A 23,047-nucleotide genomic window follows, 5' to 3' on the forward strand; every position below is an offset into this window, starting at 1 on the left:
AACATTGACATTTTGGTAGCTCCTATTAAAGAGGTACATCACTTAACCCAATACTACCAAGTCTGATACATGCACAAAGGCCTGTAGTTTTAACTCACCACATTCTAATTCCCACATGGCAGTAACTAATTATTACTAATTCTAATTCCCATGGGGGAATAACATGGTAATAATGTAACTGGGGACTACCCACAAAGGTATTTTTTCTAGGAAAAACTCTAATTCAAAGAGGAATCAGTTCAGGGTAATCCTAGTGAATGAACACAGCATCCTTCCAAAGACCGATTCATCACGCAAGCATATCCCGAACACATGTAACAAGCAGCAATCCTCCGTAACTCAACTGAAGTACTTTTCAAGACTAACATCAGAATGTTAAAAGTATCACATTTATTTGTGACCAGTCTGACGTCTAGTGTTCTCACCTACAGGTAGCTTCTACAGAAGGCCATCATCTCCACTTCAATATGGTAAAAAGATGACTGCGAAGGTAAAATCATTTGCTTTTTATTGCTCAGCAAGCCAATACACAAAACTGCTGTATGACCAGCGCTGGTCCTCCTGGGCTGAGGTTGTAAGACCACAACTTCACCTTCAACTATTGTCTTAAGTTACCACTGTGGATGGTAAATAAAAGTCAATTGACTAAAGACAGAACTATAGGGTCATTGAAAGGCTTTTACCACCCATGTTGTTTGCTGACTCCTCAATGCTATTTGTTTGTGTTTCAGGGCTATTTCCATTCCATCACTACAGAAAACCTTCATCTACAGGTCCCATGCTAAATATAGCATACCGAGATGCCCACAAACTGAATAATACAGGACAAATAATTTTTTATGCAAATTTATTCATTAGTTTTAACAATAGTAATACATAAATCAATACTATGTCCAGCATAAGGTTGTATAATAAAATATGCTATTCTGGTAAGATTGATTTCTAGTGCGTACATTTTAAGGGCAGTTTTTATCCAAATTGGACACATTTAAAAAAATAAATAAATACAAGGCCAAAAATGCTTACTTAATGAAAGTCCTGCTAAGTAAGACTTCAGGCTCCACATTGCTTCAAAGCACTACTCAGTACAGGTGTCTGCATACATCTTAGACTGATACACAAATGGGCTGGTGCTCAAGCAGCATACATTTTTTTGACATCTGACTCCGACCAATACATACAAGATTTCCAATTTAGACCTCTTTATTCCTCTTAAAGCTAACATCCACCTTTATTCTTTCTTAGGATTGTCTTGCCTTCTAGCTGTGTATCTGCACATAGGAACCCTAGCAACATCATGTGTACAAAATACAAAGGTCTAGCTCCCCCCCAGCTTTTTTTGGCTTGGGATCCAGACTGCACTATCTAGTGGAACTATTTATGAAACAAATTGCTACCCAACTCTAATAAGACTACATTGCTCTTGCAGATTTAAAAAAAAAATAAAAAATAAGACTTTGGGAACAGATGGGAACATGGTATGCTCCCAGCCGTATTTGTTAGGTTTCTGGAGCTCTCTAGACTTCAGGAATACATCCTCGCTGGGATGTGTGGTGCTTAGTACTACAGCATTAAGCTTCAGGCACACTGGGTTCTGTAGGCTATAGAAAGCCCACAAGAAGCTGCATTTTCAGCTTTGTTTCCCTGATGGCCAGTGAGTCAAATATATACAGAAGGCATTCAGATGTTCAAAGTGCAGTACAGAGGTATTCACTGACATTTGGGTTACCTTTATTTATATTCAGCAACATTAAAATCTGGTCCCAATTTAGATTAGATACACATGAGAACATATTTGGCAAATCAGAGGTATTTTATTTACTAGTATACTTATCACATACTGTATAGGCTATCCTTTGGGCATATTTACTCTACAAATCTAGATAAGCTTGTTTTATTTGTCTTCTGACTTAAATCCTGCTGATAGCAAAATTCCCTTTTCCTTAAGAAGTTACACTCAGGATTGAATCACAATTTTAAAACTGCTCTAATTTACATATTTTGCTTCATTATATCAAAAAAACTCCAAAAGCTTGGTCAAAGTATAAACACTTATAAACCTAGTGAAAACATCCCTGAGAAACTTTCAGTAACATAGCAGTAATGATTATTTTTGGTCCATTTGAGGAGAAAAATTATTACATCCAGTTAATGAATACTGAGGGCTACAATACATTGGATTCTCATTCATTCACTTTCACTCCTCTTACAAAATACTGTATCTGAGACAAAAGCCACTAGAGGTTTTTTACATTCTATTTAGTTCGATATATAATGTAATCATTACAAATTTTAAGATGAATGGCCTAGATTCAGCCCTGGTGTAACGCCTTTAACGCCAATGGAGTTCACACACTTACACTCCAGGGCTGAAGTCTGGCAACACAGATGACTGTGAAGGACAGTACCTACAATAAAAAAAACCAAACCACAACTTAAAAGTTACAGAGGATACTTTTCACAAGTTGCTGATGTATGTTTTTTCATACTACTTATTTTGCAAGCAAACATTTTACAAAGATTTGAGTTCAGAAGTCATACTGTCATGCCATAGGAAAGCTCAGAACACAACCAGGCTCAACTCTAATGAGAAAGCAAAGTGCGTAGAATAGTTTCCACAAAAGTGCACATACGGTTAATGACTATGGAAGTACTCTGTTAGTATACGTGCAGGGTCAAAAAAAAAAAAAAACAAAAACAACAAACCCACACCAGAACTTCTTGAAAATCAGAGGGATATTTCATTCTTCATTGCTCTGAAGTTGCTTTAGAGGGCCACACAGTCCAACATCTCATTAGCTTAGCAGTATTTTAGAACAAAGTCAAAATTTGCATACATGTAAAACAGATAAACACAAGCAATCCACTTTGACTTCTTTCACCTGGAATACTAATTTTCCAATACATTTGGCTTCAATAGGGTTTCTGAAAACAATAGCATTCGAAAATAAACTAAAGCTGCTTGTACTCTGAGGCAAAAACTAAGTTAGCCCTAGACATTATCTTTCTGTACCAGTACTCCTGACCTTAGCATTTTCTACTACAAACTTGAGCAGATCTGTCATTTGCAATTAAAAAAAAGCCATGCTTTATAATGTTACATCAATAGCTCCTGCTAAAATGAGGCTATGCTTTACTTTATGAAGTGCAACAAAAGTGTAATACAATAACTTGTACCTAGCATTTGTCTAATTTGTAAAGAAACATGCAAAAAACCCTACAAAGATGTTTCTGTAAAGTTAAACCAAAACAGATAGAAAACTAAAAGGTATTTTGGGAAAAATAGCAGAAGAGTTCATTTCAGGAATCCAGTAAGGATGTTGATACCCATTTAAGAAGATAGGGTAGCAGAACTGCTCATGGTAAGGGAAAATCAGGGAAAAATCCCACAAAGCCAAATACTGTATATGAAGTTATTCTGAAGCAACTAGAAAAAACCACCAACCCCTCATTTTGCTCCATGAGCACAAGAATTGTTCAGAATTCATGAACAAACTGAGTATAACTACTGCACAGTATCACTGTGGGGGTCAGCAACAGAAATTCAACATTATTTTTCAAATCAAATACTACATGTGTGGCTTTTGAGGATCCTTTGAAACACCAGCTGTCAATATCCAACTAGGCTGTCCTCTGCCAAACATGAAACATTTTTACAGGGTCACTGTAAGATGAATTTTACCTCTCTTGTGACAGGTTCCTCAAACAGCTAAGTTATGCATTCAACTCTAGAGAAACACCTTCGACAGGGTCACAAAAGGCAGTATATGTGTTTAACCACAATACTTGTGTAGCAAGTTAGAGAAGTGTATCCTTTCAGACAGTAGATGTATTGCCAGGTGGTGAACTGTCAGAGACTGCTTTGGGGTCAGGAGTGCAACAAACAAAAAGCTGTTTTCCCAAACTTTTTTGGGCATATCTGAAGTACATTATGTGGCCCATTGCAACAAAAGACACAGAAATAAGCACCAATAAGCCAAAAGCTTCAGGATTTGGGGCCAAGATGACCATGATGAAGTGCAGCAAATCAAGAAGATAATTCATGGAGTTTTGGACACCATTTATGATGCCTCTTTCAGATTCTACCACGTTTTCTTGGAGCAACTGTGTGACAGTCAAATCAAAGGACCAAAGGCCTATGGAGAGAAAAAAAAAAAAACAGTTATCCATACAACTGGGCTTCTCATGGTAAGCTTCCGTTACTGGCACAATGCAATTCATATTTCCAAACACTCACTCCTGCCAAAAAAGTGTGAAAGAGGCTAGCCTCTTGTCAGACTAGACTGGATTTCACATTGACAGTCAAGAGCAATTTACTTTCCCTTTACTAATATTTCCTGAAATAATACATACAGCTTGACACAGTAACTTGCCGGTCACATCTTGCTTCAGCATGTCTATCAAGTTAACAATGTTTTGCTTACCTGTTCCTTATTTAAATAGCTGTTTTACAGCTATTTACAGTTTATTCATGCTAGCTACCATTGCCAAGTTTTGTGTAAGATGTTTGCAAAAAAATCAAATGCATTTTAAACTATGCAGAATACATAATTTGCAACAGTCTCTGTTGACACTAGCTTCTGCACTGGTTTAGTTCGTTAATGATTCAGTTTTAAAAGTTTGTCTTGCAGACAAATACATGTGAATCAAGGATTTTATTCCTCAAAAAATTCAGCAAAAACTGCAGAAATTAAGGGTACAAAAATTCTACAGATGAGAATTTCTGTTCATTAAAGTATTTGACTGCCTCTTCTGTTGACTACTACACTAACCAGCGATTTCTCAAAAGATTCAGCTGTCATCCAAACAAAAATTTCTGTTCTAAACTCCTTTGCTGATCAGAGGTTTAGAGGTTAGACAATTTATTTAATGAATGGATTAATTTAGTAAACTGCTAAATTTGAAGGTTTTCATAGCAGATGTGTTTAGTTCTGTTTCCTATTAACAAATGGTTTTATTTGGTTGTGAAGGAAGATCATTTAGAGATGAGCATTCCAAAAAAACAAGTTACATTCTTCTCCAAGTGTGGTAACTTTTCTCCTATTAGTGATATAGGATATGGAAGAAATTAGTACTGCGGTCTCTGCACTGGCAATACTACTGCAAGATCATTTCATTTTCACGTGAAGTGTAATGAATTAGCCTTAGAAATGTGATGTAACACTTCAACTGTAGCCTACAATTCTAAACTCAAATTTGTATTTACTTGACAGGCACTGTAATTTTTAGAATTAAAAGCGGTCAACAGATCAGATTTGAAGAGAGACGTAATACTTACCAACTCTAGCAGCAATGACTCCTGCAAACAGGAGACTAACAGAGATTAAAGGCACAGGCTCAGGACTCATCTCTGGGTCGCTGTTAGCAGGAGTAGTAGACCCGTTTAAGAAGGTGGGCATTTCAGTTGCGAAAAACATTTCAGGCTTATCTTCTGGAGATGCTATAGTAGGTAATGGTTGACTTTCAAACAGCCTGGCACTGATGTCAGCAAATGGGGAAACAGTCAAATCCAGAGGACTTCCAGGCATGAATACAGAGATGGCACATAAGACTAGACAAGCAAATTGAGCAACTCCAGAAATAAGGCCCGTGCGAACCAGGCCACATTTGCGACGAAGCCAAGTGAAAGCTACTGTTCCCATGATTCCAGTGACTGCTGAGGCACCCATCAGGAGGCTTAGCACAGATCCACTCAAACCCTGAGTGTATGCATAGCCTGTAGTAATACAATCAAAGCCCAGAACAGTCATGTACAGAAACGCAAGACCCATGCCTGCAAGAAACACTGGCTGGTTGTAGTACGCAACCCATCCATCACGAAATGTGATGAAAGGTTCAGCAATCCGGGCACCGCAGCTGACTTCCTTCTCCTGTTGGGGCTCAAAGCCAGTTACATCTTTCTCAACAATTAACTGCACTCCTTCAGTGGGTTTCGTGTCACTCTCTGTAAACAGAAATGCAACTGTTAGATACACTCCTGCCTGGAAAGTCCAGAGTGTAAACTGCAGACAATTGTCTGCAGCTAGTAAGTCCACTTCTACAGAGTGCATCAGTTAAACTCTGCAGTCAACCTTTCTCTGATTACTTAAATGTTTTAAAGTGTCCTTAAATCCCACCTGTATAGTAAGATCAAGTAAAGTTTATCCCTATCAATTTAAGCTCCTGCTTATTTAATTAAACTGTGGTAGGAGAAAGCATAGTCTGCTTCTTTTCAATGGACTTGTGACCGAATGCTCTGTTTCCATAAAGAAATTATTTGCTTAATGAATACCAACACTAGTTGGCATTTTAACATAGTTTTGCATGTCTAAATGCACTAACCACAGGAAGCAGGGAATACTTAAAACATCTGTCAATACCTCATGTCATGCTAGAAGAACACAGGCAGAAATGCTTGCTGAAGCCTGACAAAGCCAAAAGCTTTCAAAACTTGACCTAAGAAAAATCTCAGACCATGCTTTTCCACAATTCCATTGTCACTCTAATATAGCAGAAAGGCACTTCTACTGGTCACAAACAAAAATCCAAACCGCCCAGAGCAGTATTTAGATTGGTAATGTGGACAGAAACTATACAAATGTTTGGATGCCTGAGCACTGTTTTTACATTGCGAAGTTTGGAACAAACTCCGTATACAGCAAGTAAGACAAATGAGGTACTTCTGAAAATTTTAAAAAGGCAAGTCTTACTGAAATCAGAATACTGCGATAGCAAAGACTAAGAGATATCTCCTACATATTGACATTTGCTAAATGCTTCATTCTTCAGGAGAATTCAAGAGGCAGTTGCAAAGCTATAGAGCCTTCTACGCTCTGTATCTTGCTCCCCTATCCTAGGTTGCCATCAGCCTAGTCCAATAGCTTACTGGACCAGTTATTACCACAATGGATTTGCTGGCTGGGAAGAAGATATGTCTCTTCAGCACTTTTAATAGCAACCTCCTATCTCACCATATACTGAGCAAAGAACAGATTGCTAGCTAGCTTTTAAAGTTAAACCAGGAATTCTTTATAATCTTTCTTTAAAAAAACCCACAATGTATTGTGGCTGGGAGGCCATAGCTTGAGCTTTCAGTAGTACTTGTGTACTGTTATCTTACAAATGGGAAAATGCTTAAGTTTTGTATTCTCGTATCTGGCATTTCAAATATTTTATAACAAAAATGTCTGCTTCTGAAACAATTTTAATTTCTGATATTAAGACTATCCAAAGTAATGTTAGTATCAATTTTAAGGTTGCTTATAGTCATAGCCATCTACACTGCAAATCCCAATTGTTCAGCTTGCCCAAGGGAACAGAGTTGAAGGTCAAAGTTTTTTTTCTCCACCAGTGAGTTCCACATACTGCAGGAAATGAAGCAAGACTAGAAATACTACTACTTACTCTACAGCCTCCTTGAAAGCCTGTCAGTACTATGAGTAAGTAGAGATGAGTTAGCAAGAAAGTCCCACACAGGCTGTTTTGTTTGTAGACACCTCAGAATAAAAGGCTTTGTCAGCTTATTAGCCATGGTATAGATGTATAGGAGCATTCCTCTCAATTAGCCCGAAATAACAGGGCAGACTTACTCTAAAGGATTAACTAAGAGAAGAGAATTAATTCTTTAGCTGCATTTTACAGGATTCCTCCAATAGCTGCACAAAGTGTTGTTACTTAGATTAGAGTCTCTAGTATCTACATCTAAAACCTGAAACCTTCAAACTCTGAGTAGAAGGCTATATAGCCTCAAAGCAGTGTCTGCAAAAGACAAAAGTCAACACTTCACTTTAATATATCAGTGAACATACTGTGGATTTGAACAGTTACTTTGGTGTTTTCAATACCTTTCTTCACATTCAGCTGTTTCAGTTCCGATTCTTCAACTTTTGCAGATTTGAAAGCCAGAGTAGGGGTTTTCTGATAAACCTTCCAGAGCAGCAGATATTCCACACACATCGACATCAGGTTCCAGCCAGAAATGAATCCACAGCCAATCATTGGGGAGCCAAATGTCATTATCTGACCAACTGCCATTGGGGCCAAGATATTGGTCAACTGATCAATTCTTCTTATTGTGGCATTCATATCTGTCAGAAATCATTTGATAATATCAAGTAATCAAAACACTTGCAATGAAACACTCACTAACATCACTGAGGATTGCACATGCATACACATCAAGCTAAGAAGTCTTGCCCCAACTGTATATGGTTCCAGCAGGAGTTAAGAATGCTAACCAGAGGCACCTTTAGAGTGTCCTAATGTTTAAGTTATCCAGGATCAACAACTGTGTTTGCAAGCCAAACCCCTACTCCTGCCAGTTTTGTCTGCACGAAGTCTTTTCAGGTTTAGCATGCTGGGTTTACAGCAGAAGTGTACTCCTGCAGTTAAAACTGTTAGTCATGAGATCAGACTACCCTTACATCCTAGAGATGTTACATCTCCTAAGCCTATCTCTGTAACGTTCAAAGCCAGTGTGCACAACTTCAGACATTAAGAGGAGTCTCATATGGTGGAATTTTTCCCTGTAAAGATAATTTTAGCAACCTCTGTCTCCCAATACTGGACCATGTATTTCTTAATCTCCTCCATTTACTTCTAATAACTGGTGACCACAGTACCCACCATGATAGCAGCAGACCTTTGAAATGGCTTTAAATTTCCTTATCGAGTCACATTGCCTACAACTGCCATCAGCCATTCTCAGAACTTACAGAGCAAAGTCCTCACTCCTTTCTGTTCCACACTTTCATGTCTACAGTCAAAACAAGCAGCCCATTCTTAGCATGAATGCATCTTCCATTTGCTGGTAGGGTATGTCTCACACTCCCCTATCTCGTTAGCTTTACTGTCATTACACCCTCCAGGCTCCTGTAATTTCTAATGAACAGTGCCATTGTTCCACCCCTAAAAGTTGCAACTCAATGGTTTTGCACGTCAGGGCTTCAGGCTGCTTAGAAGCACATCTCAAACCCATTTAGAGTCCTAGAATAAAATCAGAGCTTTTGAAGGGCAAGTGAAACTGTATACCAGTATGAAGCTGCTTTTCTGAATCTGGAGAGAATCAGTCCTTGCCGTTCAAAGAAATGTTTAAGTTATTCTATTTAGAATTCAAAGTTAATTCAATGTTAACTTTTTGACTGATGGTTAACTAAGATGAGTAAGTTAAATATTTGCATAATATTTGGCTTTAGAAATTCCAAGAACTGAGCTTTGTTTTTTGACTTAGAGGAAGGCTAATGCTTCCACTCAAAAAAAGGTACAAAGTAAAAGTGAATGGAAAAATTAGTCAAGGATAATGAAGAAGGGGAAGCCAAGGCAATTTTTTATTTCCCTATTCCATTAACTTACTTAACTAAGGCTTCTCTGAGGAAAGGTAACAACACAGAGATGGCCAACAGTATTTGCTGCAAAGTCAATGCTGGCATTTAATTTTTTAAGTTACGGAATTTCAACAGTCTCCAAGTTACATTATGATTACACACATAACAACCCTATTCAGCCTGGAAGAGATCCTTTAGATAGATCTGCTGAACTACCGTGCTTAGTTCAATGGGGTTTTTTGTTTAAATTAAGTTGCATGACAATTTAGAGTAACCTCTTGCCTTATTTTTTCAGTACAGAATGTAACTGGTCATATAATTCTGCCTGAGATCATGAAGCAGTGCAGAAGCAGAACTGCATCTATGCAGCAGCTCTCTGCAGGTGTGGTCTGTACCTTATCTCATGTGTAGTAAGTAGTACAAGGACTGGGGAGATGATCTGCTGAATAAGATCTGACACAAGAAGAAAGGTTAATGAGAACCATTAGAACTGTAAGGCTTTTACACCTAAATGATATTTTTCTACTTGTGATTCACACACATGAAGGAAGTTCACCTGTACTGCTGCTCTTACAAAAGGCATGACCTAGAAAGGCACTGCCAGGTCAAAATAAAAAAATTGTATCCTGGGAAATGAAAGCAAGACACTTTTAATGTGTCTAATTAAGAACTAGCCTCTCCTGGATGAGATGGGGAAATAAGATTCCTTCATTGGAGATAAACATCAAGAATAAATCCGCAATATAGTAGTAGAATCCCTAAAAGGACTCTGGCCTGTAAACTGCACTTTATGGGCAATTTAGGCAGCTTCATACAAAATTAAAGTTCGTAAGCTGAAATGCTGTCTGGGCCTGGAGGTATCTAAACTCCATAAGTGTCTGACTTAAAACTTTAGTCCCAGAGTTACTTTAGTGAGCTATACATGGCTTGGCAATATTAAGCTGCTCTGTGCTTTGTTTGCACTTCAGTATCACTTCCTCTATCTGGGAAGGCTTAAGTTCCCTTACAGGGCTGATTCAGAGCCCACATAGCCTGCCCAAGTTCATCGCAAAAAAGTGCTGCTTCCCACACTGTCTGTTACAATCAGAGCAGCAGCATAGCCAAAGATCAATCACACATCCCTTGGTGTGAAAGGCCTTGCAGCTAGGAGTAACCCCCCGCAAAGGAGAGTTAGGTGCAATACATCCATGAGGAGGATCCCAAACAATGTCTCACATCCAAGAAGTGTTATGACCACCAAGCTGCAGCAGAATTTGAATGGGAACTCATTCTCTCTCCTAATAATGCCATGCCACTGTGCAAGAAAGGGGAAAAAAGAAGGAAAAATATTTACTAGGTGAAAACAAAGATTAAGTCTGTACTCTAATACCAAAGGTATCAGATGTCAAAGGAACGCACAGCTTTCGGTTCCGACTGAAGTGTTCACAGCTCTGCGTTACACATCTAACGCAAGATAAGTGGATATATTCAAATATATCTGCATGCACAGCATTTCCTACTGGCAATTTCCTCATCCACCTACTTTACTGTTCTGGACTTCATTCTCATGTACCTCTTTCTTTGATCCCTATGCGAGGAGCCCAGTTACGCAACAGTTTTCTGTTTCATTCCAGGGACCTAAAAATAAAGTATTGCAACACTTGGCTTTAAGTACCTGGAAGTTAAATAGCTTTCCTATTAAACACTAGTTATTTGATTTAAGAGTGTGGTGTATGTTTATTTGTTCAGCAAGAATAAAGTTTTCCTGAAAAGGCTGCAGTAGGACTAAAAGGAGGACAAAACAAGTTTAGGGATGGCTAACTGAATTGTAATCACAGCAGTAATTTCTAATCTCAGTAAGTGTAGTCCAGAGCAGGGAAAAGGAAAATAAAAGATTGCCCTTTTTACCTTTAAATAGCCCTTTTGCTATTTTCTGATAATATCTGGAACTCAAAGATGTGCTGTCCTCTGTAAAACTCCAGTCTAAAAATCAAGCTTGTAAGGCAAGACATTTAAGGTATTAAAAAGGCAACATATTTCACCTGCCAGTTTGCTTCTGTCTTCCCCTGCAACCACAACGATCCAGTCCCTCTGAATTGTGATCGCTGTGGCAGTGCTGGCCAAATTGGCAATATTTGCTATTGTGATAACCAGGATATAGCACATCGTCTAGAGAAATGGGGGGGAAAAGTTACAAGGTGAGAAAATTTCTGAAGAGACGTCTCCACTCCTGCCCCATGCAACCAGAAAAGACACTTTTACATTTGAATCCATATATTTTAGTGTTATTCTTCAGACAAGAAGACCAAGTCTACTTTACAATTCCTGACAGAAAACAATCACCTCTGTTGACCCAACTAGCTCAGAGTTTCATTTGCTAGTTTTGGCTCACAGGAATGTCTAAATAGACTAGAGAGAAAAATAAAAATCATCTCTCCCATACTCCCCAAAGTTTCTTTGTAAGTTAATTCCTTATTAACAAGTTCAAGCACTCACAAGAAGCCATCCATGGTATAAGGCCAAAAGCTGTGTCTTAAACAAGAAGACAATCATCAGGATAATACCACACAGGATGACAGATGCATTCTGTACAACCAAGGATGTCTGGGCCACTGTTTTAAATCAAAACAGAGAGCAATAGTTATGAATGTAAGAATAAGCTAACTATAAGCTTAAGGAAATTATAATTAAGGAACATGCACAGATTCTTCAAATATTTTTATTTTCCTATTCTCCACCCAAAATATAAGTGGTAAAACTATACTTCATATTATATTTTGAAACTTCTATTGTCTTAGAGAAACAAATTAATGTCTGATGTAACTTTGTAGCTCTTAACAATTCACAGCTCTTAATTTACAGCTCAAGTCTTTCCTCAATCAAAAACCAAACTGTACACATATGAATTCTGACACTATTTTTAAAGGGGTAAAAACAAGACTTAGCTTCAGTCTCTAAAATTCATCTTCAGCATACCATGGAAGTGATGCTATTTTGTCAACTCTTGGAAAGTAAAAAAGTATATGAAGAACTTGATGCCATGTTATTTATAAAACAGACTAGAGCACGCATATTTAAAATACGTATAATGCAAATGCAGTGCATGTTTACACTGAAATAGAAGATGTTTCTGTCCAGACAGAAGACAACAAATAACGTGAGTGTATGTTAGTATTAGACTGAAGAACTTGGTCTGTAGTCCTTGAAGTTATGTGCTTTCTACCTTGGGCATTTCTGTGCATCTCTACCCATTGTAGCGGTTTAGCCTGAGCAGTGGACATACCATGACATGAAACTGTTTTACCCCTGTCTTTGACACTATCTTTGTATAATCATTACCACTCTGAAACACTACTCTTCTTCAAAAAAAAAAACAACAAAAAAACAGCAGAGCAAGTCCCATTCTCATATTTGACTTGAGGAATTAACTCTAACAGCTTTATCTTTTACATTAATTTGATCCATGCTTAAGTAAATAACTTGCTCTAGGCATCTAACCTTTGAGCCTGGAGTTCTTGTCCACCCAGTCTCCAATAATGGCTCCCAGGAGAAGAACCGATCCTGCCACAACCAGTCCATAGACCGCAGTCAGGAGTAAGCTGTTTCCATACAGTTCAACCAGGAATACAGACACAGCAAAATGCCACATACGATCTCCCTTCAAGAGTAACAGAGAGTACATACACAACATTACTACTTGCATTTTACAAGCACTCAAGTTGACTATTGTATTCATGCCCTGACAAAAGTCTATATTAAAATAAAGGTTTGTTACACATGTGAGGTGGGGGTTTTGTTTGTGATTTTGCTAGGTTGGGGGTTTTTTTTGGGGGGGGTGGTGGCGTGTGTTTTTGTTGGGGTTTTCTGTTTAGGTTTATTATTATTTTTGGCCTTGTCTTTTTTTGATGACTGTATCCTGTCAGCATGGATTTTATCCCAGTATCACTAAGATTATTTGTCCTAATCAAGTGCAACATTACAGCATATACCGCATCAAAAATCCCAGATATTTTCTGTTATGATGTTACAGGACAAAGTCTGTTACCAGCCACATCCAACAAGCCTCAGAAAGCTTACATAAATTCTCCAGCACAGATCAAATGTTAGCAACAGATTTATTACTGACACTATTTAAATAACTTTGCAAGATAGCAGTTTGCTCTTAGATGATCAAAGCTTAAATGCTGCTTTAAAACATAAGAGCCAGTGACGCCCGTCATAATATAATTCAGGATAGATATGGGTAAATCAAGGAAGGTGTTGTCCTAAATGTTAACTGAAGTTTCTGAAGTCAGTGGACTTAAGCTCTTTTCAATCATGCTAAGCATTAGCATATTACTAAGAGGTAGAATATCAGAGCTCATTTAACCTATTGCAAACTCACTGCTAGTTCAATCGATTTAACTATTGCTAGTTTAACCTAGTGCTTAGTATACAAAACTTTCATGTTCTAATAGCATTTACCACAGGTTAAAAAAAAAAAAAAAAAAAGAAGCCTAAAATGCTAAACAATGTTCAAGTGAAGTCATTTTCATACTATTCAAAACATTTTTAGATTTGCCACTACACAGACCTGTGGCTTGCTAATGAATACGTTGAGATTTTTATGTTGTCTCATGATGGGAGTCACATCTCACTTTATTTTTAAACAAATTGCAAGATATACACTACAGAAAAATGCTTTATGGAATCAATGACAAAGCAGATGAACAGAAATAATTTGTAGTATTGTAGGACACACCGTTTGTTTAATAAGAGTCCGTAATGTTATTTGTTTTATAAACCAAACATGAAACTGCTTACTTCTGCTGCCTTATCTTAAATAAGCAACTGCTGCGTGATACAGCAAACAGTTCACATTTCTAAGGACCTCGAATATTCTAAAGGGCTGAGGGAGGTGTAACACAACAACACTTTTAAAAAGCAAAGTCTGCCAAATCTAACAACATATAACATGGCAATCAAGAGCTACATAAAATGCATGCTACTTGGAGGGTCAAAATAATTGCAAAGTTTGATTAAAGTCTTCAATGTAGCATAGACACACAAGAAGAATTTGCCTTTTAATGTTACGGAAGTTGTCTGAAGTAGGTTTCTTCAAACATTGTAATGTGTAAGCATTCATATTTGTTTCCTTAACCACGGGCAGAAAAATAATTACATCCCAATCATGTGGGGAAAAGTTTACCTGTTCAAGGAAAAACTCTCTGTATTTTGTATGTTTTCTAAGTAAAACCAATGAAAAAATGCAAATATAAGCATGATCAGCTTAGATGTGGCCTCTCATATATAATAAACCATTTTTTACTCTCCAGAGAGACATAAAGTCTTCTGTAAAATATGTTTGTCTACTTTTATTCCATGGTTAGTAAAGTATATGGAAAGTATTCCAGCAATGAAAACAAAGGGATATAATTTCCCATGTCTTGCATTCACTTAAACTTAGTATGAACTGAGGTACCTCTTTACTGAATTTCACTTAAACGCATGCAGGTGGATTAACTAAGTTTTGATTAGTCTGGGTAACTTTATTAAGCTAGAAAAATAAGCCAAAAGAGTACTTTTACATTAAAATTTCATAACGGAAGTTTATTGGGTTCTTTTCTTTATGCAGAGTTGTTTCAGTTACTGAATTCTGACAAGATGAAAAAGGCACTTAAAAAAAATAAAATATGAGAAAGTCAGTGGCAACCACTACTGTCAGAAAAACCTGATCTCACTTGAAACTCACAGGAAGATCCCTTTGACTCCAGTGAGATCATCACTTTGCTACACAATTCATTTAAGGAGCCTGTGAACTCTGTTCAACCTTATCCAACACATTTACCCAGAGTATTTTGATCAGGCCAATCCACACAGATAATTTTGGGGGTAACTAAAGCTGTTCCAACCTGGAAGCATGAGTTTCTTTCAATAATTAAAAAGCATAAAGAGCAAGCAAAGAAATATTAGTGTCACAGAAGAACAATATTAGCGAATTACAGAGGTTTGAAGCAGGTACGTAATTTCAAGCTAAAAACTACTTAAATTTAAACAGTAAATATTGCCTTCAGAAATTAGCAGTCTTGGTTATATATACTTAATCTCACTTTAAAATGTCTCAAAATGTGTATATATGTATATTTCAACTCTTAAATAACTAACTACAAGCTGTCTAGCCTCACCATCCTTTCAAAGATGGTTCTTGCTCTTCTGTCTTTATAATCATCTCAGACTGAATGTATACAATCCCACCTCAGAACTGAGGCCAACAAGTTAAGCAGTAGCCAGGCTACTACATACTGACAGGCCTCCTGAGGCCTGAGTGGCACAGATAAGGCTAGGAAGTTACAACCGACCTCCTGGCAAGCATTAGGCCTGGCACCAACAAGGTGAACTCAGTTTCCTTCTGTTCTTCACTACCAAGCAATAGACAGCAATGAATTAAAAACATAAAGGCAATAGCATGACGTCGGAGACTCCAGCTCAGCAGTGCAGTCCAGGCTATTAAGATCCTGAGGCCAAACACACATTCAAATGCTTTACTGAACCAGAGCCTAAGACACAGTCTAGACTTTGTTCAAATCTGAATATTTGTGGAGATGTGACACATTTAATCATTTACAGCTTCTCTGTATTTGGGAATGGCTTAGTAACACAGAAACCAAATTAGTTCTCTCAGTAAAAGCAAAACCACGTTTCAATCAGGTTTTGTATTGTGGACATAGCCATTTTAGAACAAAGATAATCTATTACTTTGAGTTCTGAAGATTAAGGTGCTTGTTTATTGATCCTGTTCGCAAAGACATTCAGACTACAAGAACACTAAGGCTTAGGAAATACAAAAGGTGCAGTCTGTCAAAATAAGCTGCATTTCTTTTGTTTCAGCAGGTTTGGTTTGGGGTTGAGTCAAGATTTTCAGCACAAAAGAAAACACACTGCAATGAGGAGTACACTATTAAACAGCTGAATCGACATCTTGTAGTCTAACATTTGTTAGGTGTGCGACATTGTTTTCAAACTCTGCTTTGTCACCTTTACTCATGCACTCAGAGCAGTCCTGCTGAGCTTTGAAGCACTCCTCAGAGAGGAGTAAGCATGGTTGGCCAAATTGCCAGTTGGGCACTTTGTGGGCATTACTGTCAAAATCTGTTGCAGGTGACAACCCTGGCCTCTGAAAACCAGTGAGCCAAACAGAAGCATGACCACCCTTCAATGATATTAATAATTGCTAAAATATTGCACTTGTTGAAGCAAGCATTTGATACCACTCCAAGCCTTCTTCCATTAGCAGAAACACCAGTATGACCTTTCAGGTCAGTGAAAGCAAGGAGCTGCCAGAGTTAGGCATGCAATATTGTAACTGTATATCAGCCATTTGTTCAATGCTATACAAAGCACACATTAAACCAGTCCAAATCCAGGATTAAAGACAAACCAGGGACTATCAGGGAGGAAACTTGCCACTTCTTTTTGAATCAAGCCATTGGATGGAGCCTTAAAATTGTATTATAACATATATATACTCTTAATTTTATTACATGGAATAGAACCAGAGTATCTGTTTTGGGGCATATTTTAAGATTTTTTTTTAGTATCTTTCAAGTGAGTAAAAATTGGTGTACTAAGTATCTTTAGTAGAGAACAAAAGCATTTCAGAAGGCAAACATTTTGACAGAGAGACACTCTTAACAGGTTTGCTAATGAGTAGCAGAATTGGGTCCATTGTAAAAATTAAGTTTTCCCATTATTACGTGTAGTAAGTATACAAGACCTTCCAATACATGTCGCAATGGACTTTAATTCTGCTACAGACCATGCTTCACTTTTTTCACTTACAACTTACTCTATAAGGAGTCTCACTAGTTCTGTATTTACTTAAAAGCATAAAAAGGTACAGAACTAGGCTCTCAGGAAATTGAGCACTGCAATAATGAAGACTGAATCTACTGCAACATATCACGTAAAGACAATGAAGACTTTTAACAACAAGGTGTTTTAACCAGACCTCTGTCTCTGTCATGGTGTGTTATTTTCTGAAGATTTGATGGAAAGTACCAATAGCATTCAGCTTTGTCATAGTTAGATTAATAAAATCCTACTTCCACGAGGCCAGTAGTTTACTTACCCACGTGGACAGTGCATGTCCGAGATAAAGAAGAAATTTTGCAGATGTAAAATAGGCAACCACAGATCCTAAACGAGAAATAACAAACAAATGCTAAAGGAGATTCGGACACATCCACCACATTTCGGTACACACCGGGTACTATTCGCTGCCGTGGAGGAACCCAACATCGTTCTCAGAGCAAAGCCGTCACCGGGACACGCCAGAGCCCACCACCCGCGGCAGCAGGGCGCGGCAGCCTCGGCGGGGCCTCTGGCCCCCCGCCCCGCTCACCCGTACCCACTCCGCGCCCGGCAACCGAGTGAGAGGCAGCCCGGCCGCCACCGTCACCGCCGCCGCCACCGCGCACTGACCGCAGCGCCGCCGCTCTCCCGCCGGCTCCGCTCCCCGCGCCATGCTGGCCCGCTCAGCCGCTGCCAGAGCCCGATGCCCAAAGGAGGCGAGGGGACGCGCGGCTTAGCTCCGTGTTGCCTTCCCCGACTTAGCTAGCACTGTAGCTGAAGTCGGAAAGCCTTAGCCTTATGCGCCGCGGGCGGCTGGGGACGCTCCGCCACGGAAGGGCCGAGCGCCGTGCGACGCCCGGCTGCGTCTACGGGGCCGCAGCTACCGAACGCACGACGGCTTCGGGCTGGCAGCTGCCCCACGCACCGCCCTTTGTAGGCGGCTGCGGGCACCGCCCCCGCCCGGCCCGCCCCGGGGGCGGCCCCCGGCCCGGCACCGCCCGCACCCGGGACAGCCGAGAGCCGTGCCGCGCGGGGCACCGCTGCTGCTCAGTGGCCGGGGATGCGGGGACGCGACCGGTCGGGCTGTGCGGCGGCCTTTTCAGCGGCCTCGGCTCCCTGCAGTCAAGTGTTGGGACCCGCTTCAAAACCGTCACAAGGCGCTTTTCGTATTGTAGGCCGTGTGTGTCCTTCGTTTGGTCTGACTCTTTTTTGTTGCCCTTTTATTTTATGACCTTTCAAAAAACATAAAATTCTTGAATATTCAAATACATCTAGAAGCTGGGGTTGTAACATAAACACCAAATGTCACAAGACTATGGCTGAAACACCTGCAAATGGCAGTGCTCCCGATTCATAGCTTTAAAAAAACCCAAACAAAACAAGGTACTAAAATTTAAGCTCTTTAACTGAAATAACGTTCTGTTCTACTGAAGATGGTACAGAAGTCACTCATTTGATGCTGGCTCAGGCAGTCTGCTTCAGATCAAGTATCCCAGATCCTACCGTAAATATCTTTTTTTTGCACCCTATGTGACCTATTTTTGGTACTGACCACCAGCAAACCCTGCATTTTTATAGAACTTAAAAGACAGTTAAAATGTACAGCAGGCTATTTTTTTCAGGATGCTATGAAAATAATTCAGAAATATCTGTCCTTTTGCTTCAGAAAATATACTGATTGCTTTTGGTTGCCAGGGCTGGAATGATTTCTTCAATATGTAATACTGCAAAGTTCCCTCCTATATGTATAAAATTGCTTTTGGTTCAGGCTTCCCCCCCAAGTATATAGGCCATTCCAGAAGCAAATGCCTGACGTAACAGACCAATAATCTGTTCTGGTTTTGCCACTCCTGTGATCTTGTTCAAAGTATTTCTTGTATTCATTAGATGACTTTCTATGCATGAATCATGGTTCATCCTTTGCATAAAGGGAACTATACCTTGGGAAAAAGTAATACAGAAATAAAAATTCATGTAAACATAGGAAGCCTAAAATTACTATTTTAATGGGTTTGGTTATCCTAGGTGAGTTAAGTGTTTCTTCTTACGGTATGTTCCTTAGAAAGGCACAAAATCTTTTCTCAGATTGCCAACAAAAGTAGCAGAAATTTTCTTGATGGCTCGTTTTATAAAGTCTTATTGCTTAAACTGTAGTCATCTTTACTAACAGATAAAAGAGAATTATTTTTCCTAAAACTTAATGTTTTTAATATTATTAGTCCATATTAAATAACCTACGGTATATCACATTCAACTGATACTTAGTTGGTTTTAAGTCTATTAACTGTCCATGCTTGCACCTTTACTGACAATTTCAGTGTATTCCACAAGCAGATGCAGTGAATTAACTTGGGTTTCTTCTGAAGTAAGGCTCTGATTAGTGTCTAAGTTACTCATACCTTCGGCAATAAGGTGACGCGCAATTTCTAGCAACCCTACCAGATGCCAGTAGTGGTCCATACAGGTCAACACATTTGACTGGCGTCTTGTCCAGCCCTGTCCCTGGTGGCACTTCTGGCCCACTGTTACCATTTGGTAAACGGACTAGATGGATCTTGGGTCTGATCTAGTCTGTCAGGTACCATACCTAATGCAGCAGCAGCACTGGATCCCAAAGAGATTTTTCTCTCCATACAGTAACACTAGGAACACTTACCAGAAAAGCACTGCTGGTGAGATCTTTTTTTGTTACTAGAGAACAGCTTGGATGAATTATAGTTTAAATAACCATTTCTGATGGAATGCTTGCAGTACTTCTATAGCTGAAGTCATCCTCATTATTTTTTCCTACTGGGCAATGAGTCTTTTTTGTGATCTTTAAGGCATGAGAAAAGGGCAAGAAAACATACCTACCATCCTTTGAAATTTAAAAAGTAGTTCCCGTAGCGCTCTCAGATTTCTCAGACAGAAGTATGTATAGTCTGTCCAGTGTATACACAGTAAATTCAAGGTGTCCCTGAAATACTGAATTTATTGGATGTCAGTGAAAGATTGTATTGTATGCAATGTAGAGTTGATCTGCACGCAATCAAGCCAGCCTGTCCGGAGTACACAATGTATGACACAAACAATTCACACAGTGCAAATAAACCATGCAGTTGATATACTGTAGGTCATGTATCTCCCAGACATACCAGTCACTGCACATGCGATGTAGAGTCAACCTGCCCCAATAGGTACAGTAGGTACCATCCAGAATGTGTTCTATCTGAAGGCAGTAACAACACCTTTTCTAACAATTGGCCTGCCGAATGTCCAGAGGTCCTAGAACTATAGCTAAAAGGCCAGAGCTGATTTATGAAGCATTTGTCTACTTCCAAAAGCAGTGGAGTCAGCAGGTAGGGGAAATCCACTTTACTGCATGATCTTTCCCCAGATGCCTATTAAAATAAGTCCTTGGTCAGGTTTCTTTCCCTGTCAAACAGGGAATAACAGAACATTCCTTACAAGACTGATGTTAAACCTAATACAGTAGCTTGAGCACTTCGATTTTTACATCTAAGATGCTGCTAAAAAAGTCCCAAATATTCTTATTAATACTCCACTAAATCCAAATTTTATTGGATTGTTTTGTGAAGCCCTTGTGAGTATTTTTAGAGAGGCAGCTCTTATTTCAGGTTGGCTGGCTCACCAGAGTCTTTTCACCACAATATTTACAGATTTCAGATGTATTTAGGGAAGTGTTTAATAGCTGGAAGCTGTAGGAGAGGAGTTACCAGTTTAACATGGTACAGACCCGACTCAGCAGTCTTACAGCAGTAATTTACATAATGGCACAGCATACCAGCTGTGGATTTGAGCCCAGGTCTGACTAATTGTCACTGGCACAGTGGGAGTGGAGACAAAAAAAAGGGGGATTTTGGAGACAAGTGTTGACCAAAAGAGTAAGACAACTTTGCTATGCAGATAACCCTGGGTTTACACCACTCCTTGGAATATACATGTTTGTGGGCAGCCCTACAGCCTCTTCTATCACAAGGCTAGCCCTAGCGTCCTACTTAACTTGATGCTTCCTGTTCTTACCTACATCTCTGCTTTTCCTATGGGAAGGCTTAATCATTTCTTTTATTGGTACTTTCCCAGATTAGATAGCACAATTTATCTTTCTTTTGTTTCTTTTTTCATGTGAGGAAAACCCTTTCAGAATATATATTTACTGCTATTGAAGCTGTCAAAAGCATTTTATTCTCAACAGAAATCTCCTAATTCTTTACAACCTATTGCTGGAGATGCACAGGAATTAACAAGACATATTTATGTTCTAGTCTTCCTAGCCAAAGTTTTTCAGTGGATAACTCCTTATGCTGTACTAAAAATATACGGCTAATGTCATCTCTCTAGTTATTATTTGAGTGAAGAAATGTAACTACTGGATTAGTTTTTAGACTTCTAAAGTTTCAGATTAAAATATACAAATAATTTCATTAAAAAAACATTCTTCAGAATGTTTCTAATGAGACAGCTGTCTAGAACTGAAAAAAGTTATAGTATATTTAACTTGTCTGGCAACAAGGGCAACAATTCAACTACAAGATGTAAACAACTGAAAATGTTTTAATTATTGGTAAGCGCATAACTATGATGCCAACAATATTCAAAGATACACTTCCAGGAAAGATGTCTTGAAAAATAAGAGAGGATATATTTTGGCTTTAAACAACTGCCCACATCAGTGGCAGTTTCTTTAAGCACTATGCTTGTAATAGAGCTGCTGAATCTAGCACAATAGCAATTTTACAAAATAATACCCACAAATGTCATCATGGTTTAATCAGAGGCATGAATAGTAGCAAGAAAGCTCAGGTAAGCTCAGATCTTACACTCAGCTAAGAGGTTTCATGTAGTTTAATTATCATGATGTTACCATACTTCATTAAGATGCCCCTCTTGGGGAGCAAAGTGGTTCTTTACTCAGCTTACACAAGGCCTAGCAAAACTGGAAAGAATATATATAATCTGCCTTCTTTCGAAAGATGAAACACAGAAGCCTGTGTTGAACTGACCCCTGCTATGACTTAGGCATGGAAAGCTGTGGTTCTGTTGCTCATAAGCCCACACATTCAACTATCAAAACTACTGTCTCCATATCAGCAAACTCCAAATTCAGAGTTTGCCATGCACTTGCACAGGGAAACAGGCAAAGACAGGGTGGAAAAAAGTCTCCCAGGTTTCTTAGGATTCCTGCTTCCTTTCAAAACAGATGGTTTTTACTGCAAAACTGTTTATTTCACTTACATGTAAATAATCTGAATATCTATACATACTAATCCTCTTTAAGTCAATGTCTACTCCATCCCACTTTCTCCAAGATTCATAGTGTTCTGCTTCTATTGGATTTGTTTCTGTCAGGTTTCAGAGTGACAGCTCCTGTCTCTCAGGGCTAGATGAGAGACTGCAGTCACTTCAACCTGAAACAATCATACCAGAGCTAGACTCCTGTGACAAACTCTTGTAGGAAAGCCATCCAGAAGCTCTAGCAAATTGAGAATTCAGAGGTTTATTTGGAGAGGCTAGAATTATCTAGCTTATACAAAACTTCAGCTCAGGTGGCTGAACCAGCTCTGTGCTCACATGTTCAAACTAAATTGTTTGTAGTTGAAAAGCAATGGCCTAAATAGTGAGCAAAACAACTTGCTTAAAATCCTATGATATGTGTGACAACTTGTTTCTGTAAGATTCCTTTTGTCTCATCTTTGTCTGTCATAGGAAAACACTGCACCCAAAACACAACTGCAGAAAGCATCTTGTACCAAATGAGAAAAAAAGTAATTAAAAGAAAGGAAAAGACCACATCTACTAGGAACAAGTGGATGTTTAACACCCAAATGTCAACAGCAGCATTTCTGCAAACTCCCTATAGCATACTTCACATTCGTGCTCAAGAGCTGGAATTATTGACTTGAATTGGAACACTCTGTGTTGAGGAAGAGACTGAA

The 23,047-nt window shown here is 38.9% G+C and overlaps 1 protein-coding gene across 1 annotated transcript; it reads right to left on the reverse strand.

Moving 5' to 3' along the window:
* Positions 1-2,238: 2,238 nt before the first annotated feature.
* On the reverse strand, positions 2,239-18,033 carry SLC40A1 (solute carrier family 40 member 1). The gene is made up of 8 exons (XM_075756149.1): positions 17,742-18,033; positions 17,389-17,456; positions 12,780-12,939; positions 11,778-11,893; positions 11,324-11,450; positions 7,824-8,066; positions 5,279-5,944; positions 2,239-4,136 (listed from the first exon to the last, which is right to left on the reverse strand). Exons 1-8 carry the CDS (start codon positions 17,782-17,784, stop codon positions 3,817-3,819), a joined length of 1,743 nt encoding a protein of 580 aa, XP_075612264.1. The 5' UTR covers positions 17,785-18,033; the 3' UTR covers positions 2,239-3,816.
* Between the last annotated feature and the right edge of the window lie 5,014 nt (positions 18,034-23,047).

The sequence above is a fragment of the Balearica regulorum genome, chromosome 6 (assembly GCF_011004875.1).
Source record: "Balearica regulorum gibbericeps isolate bBalReg1 chromosome 6, bBalReg1.pri, whole genome shotgun sequence".
Classification (NCBI taxonomy): domain Eukaryota; kingdom Metazoa; phylum Chordata; class Aves; order Gruiformes; family Gruidae; genus Balearica; species Balearica regulorum.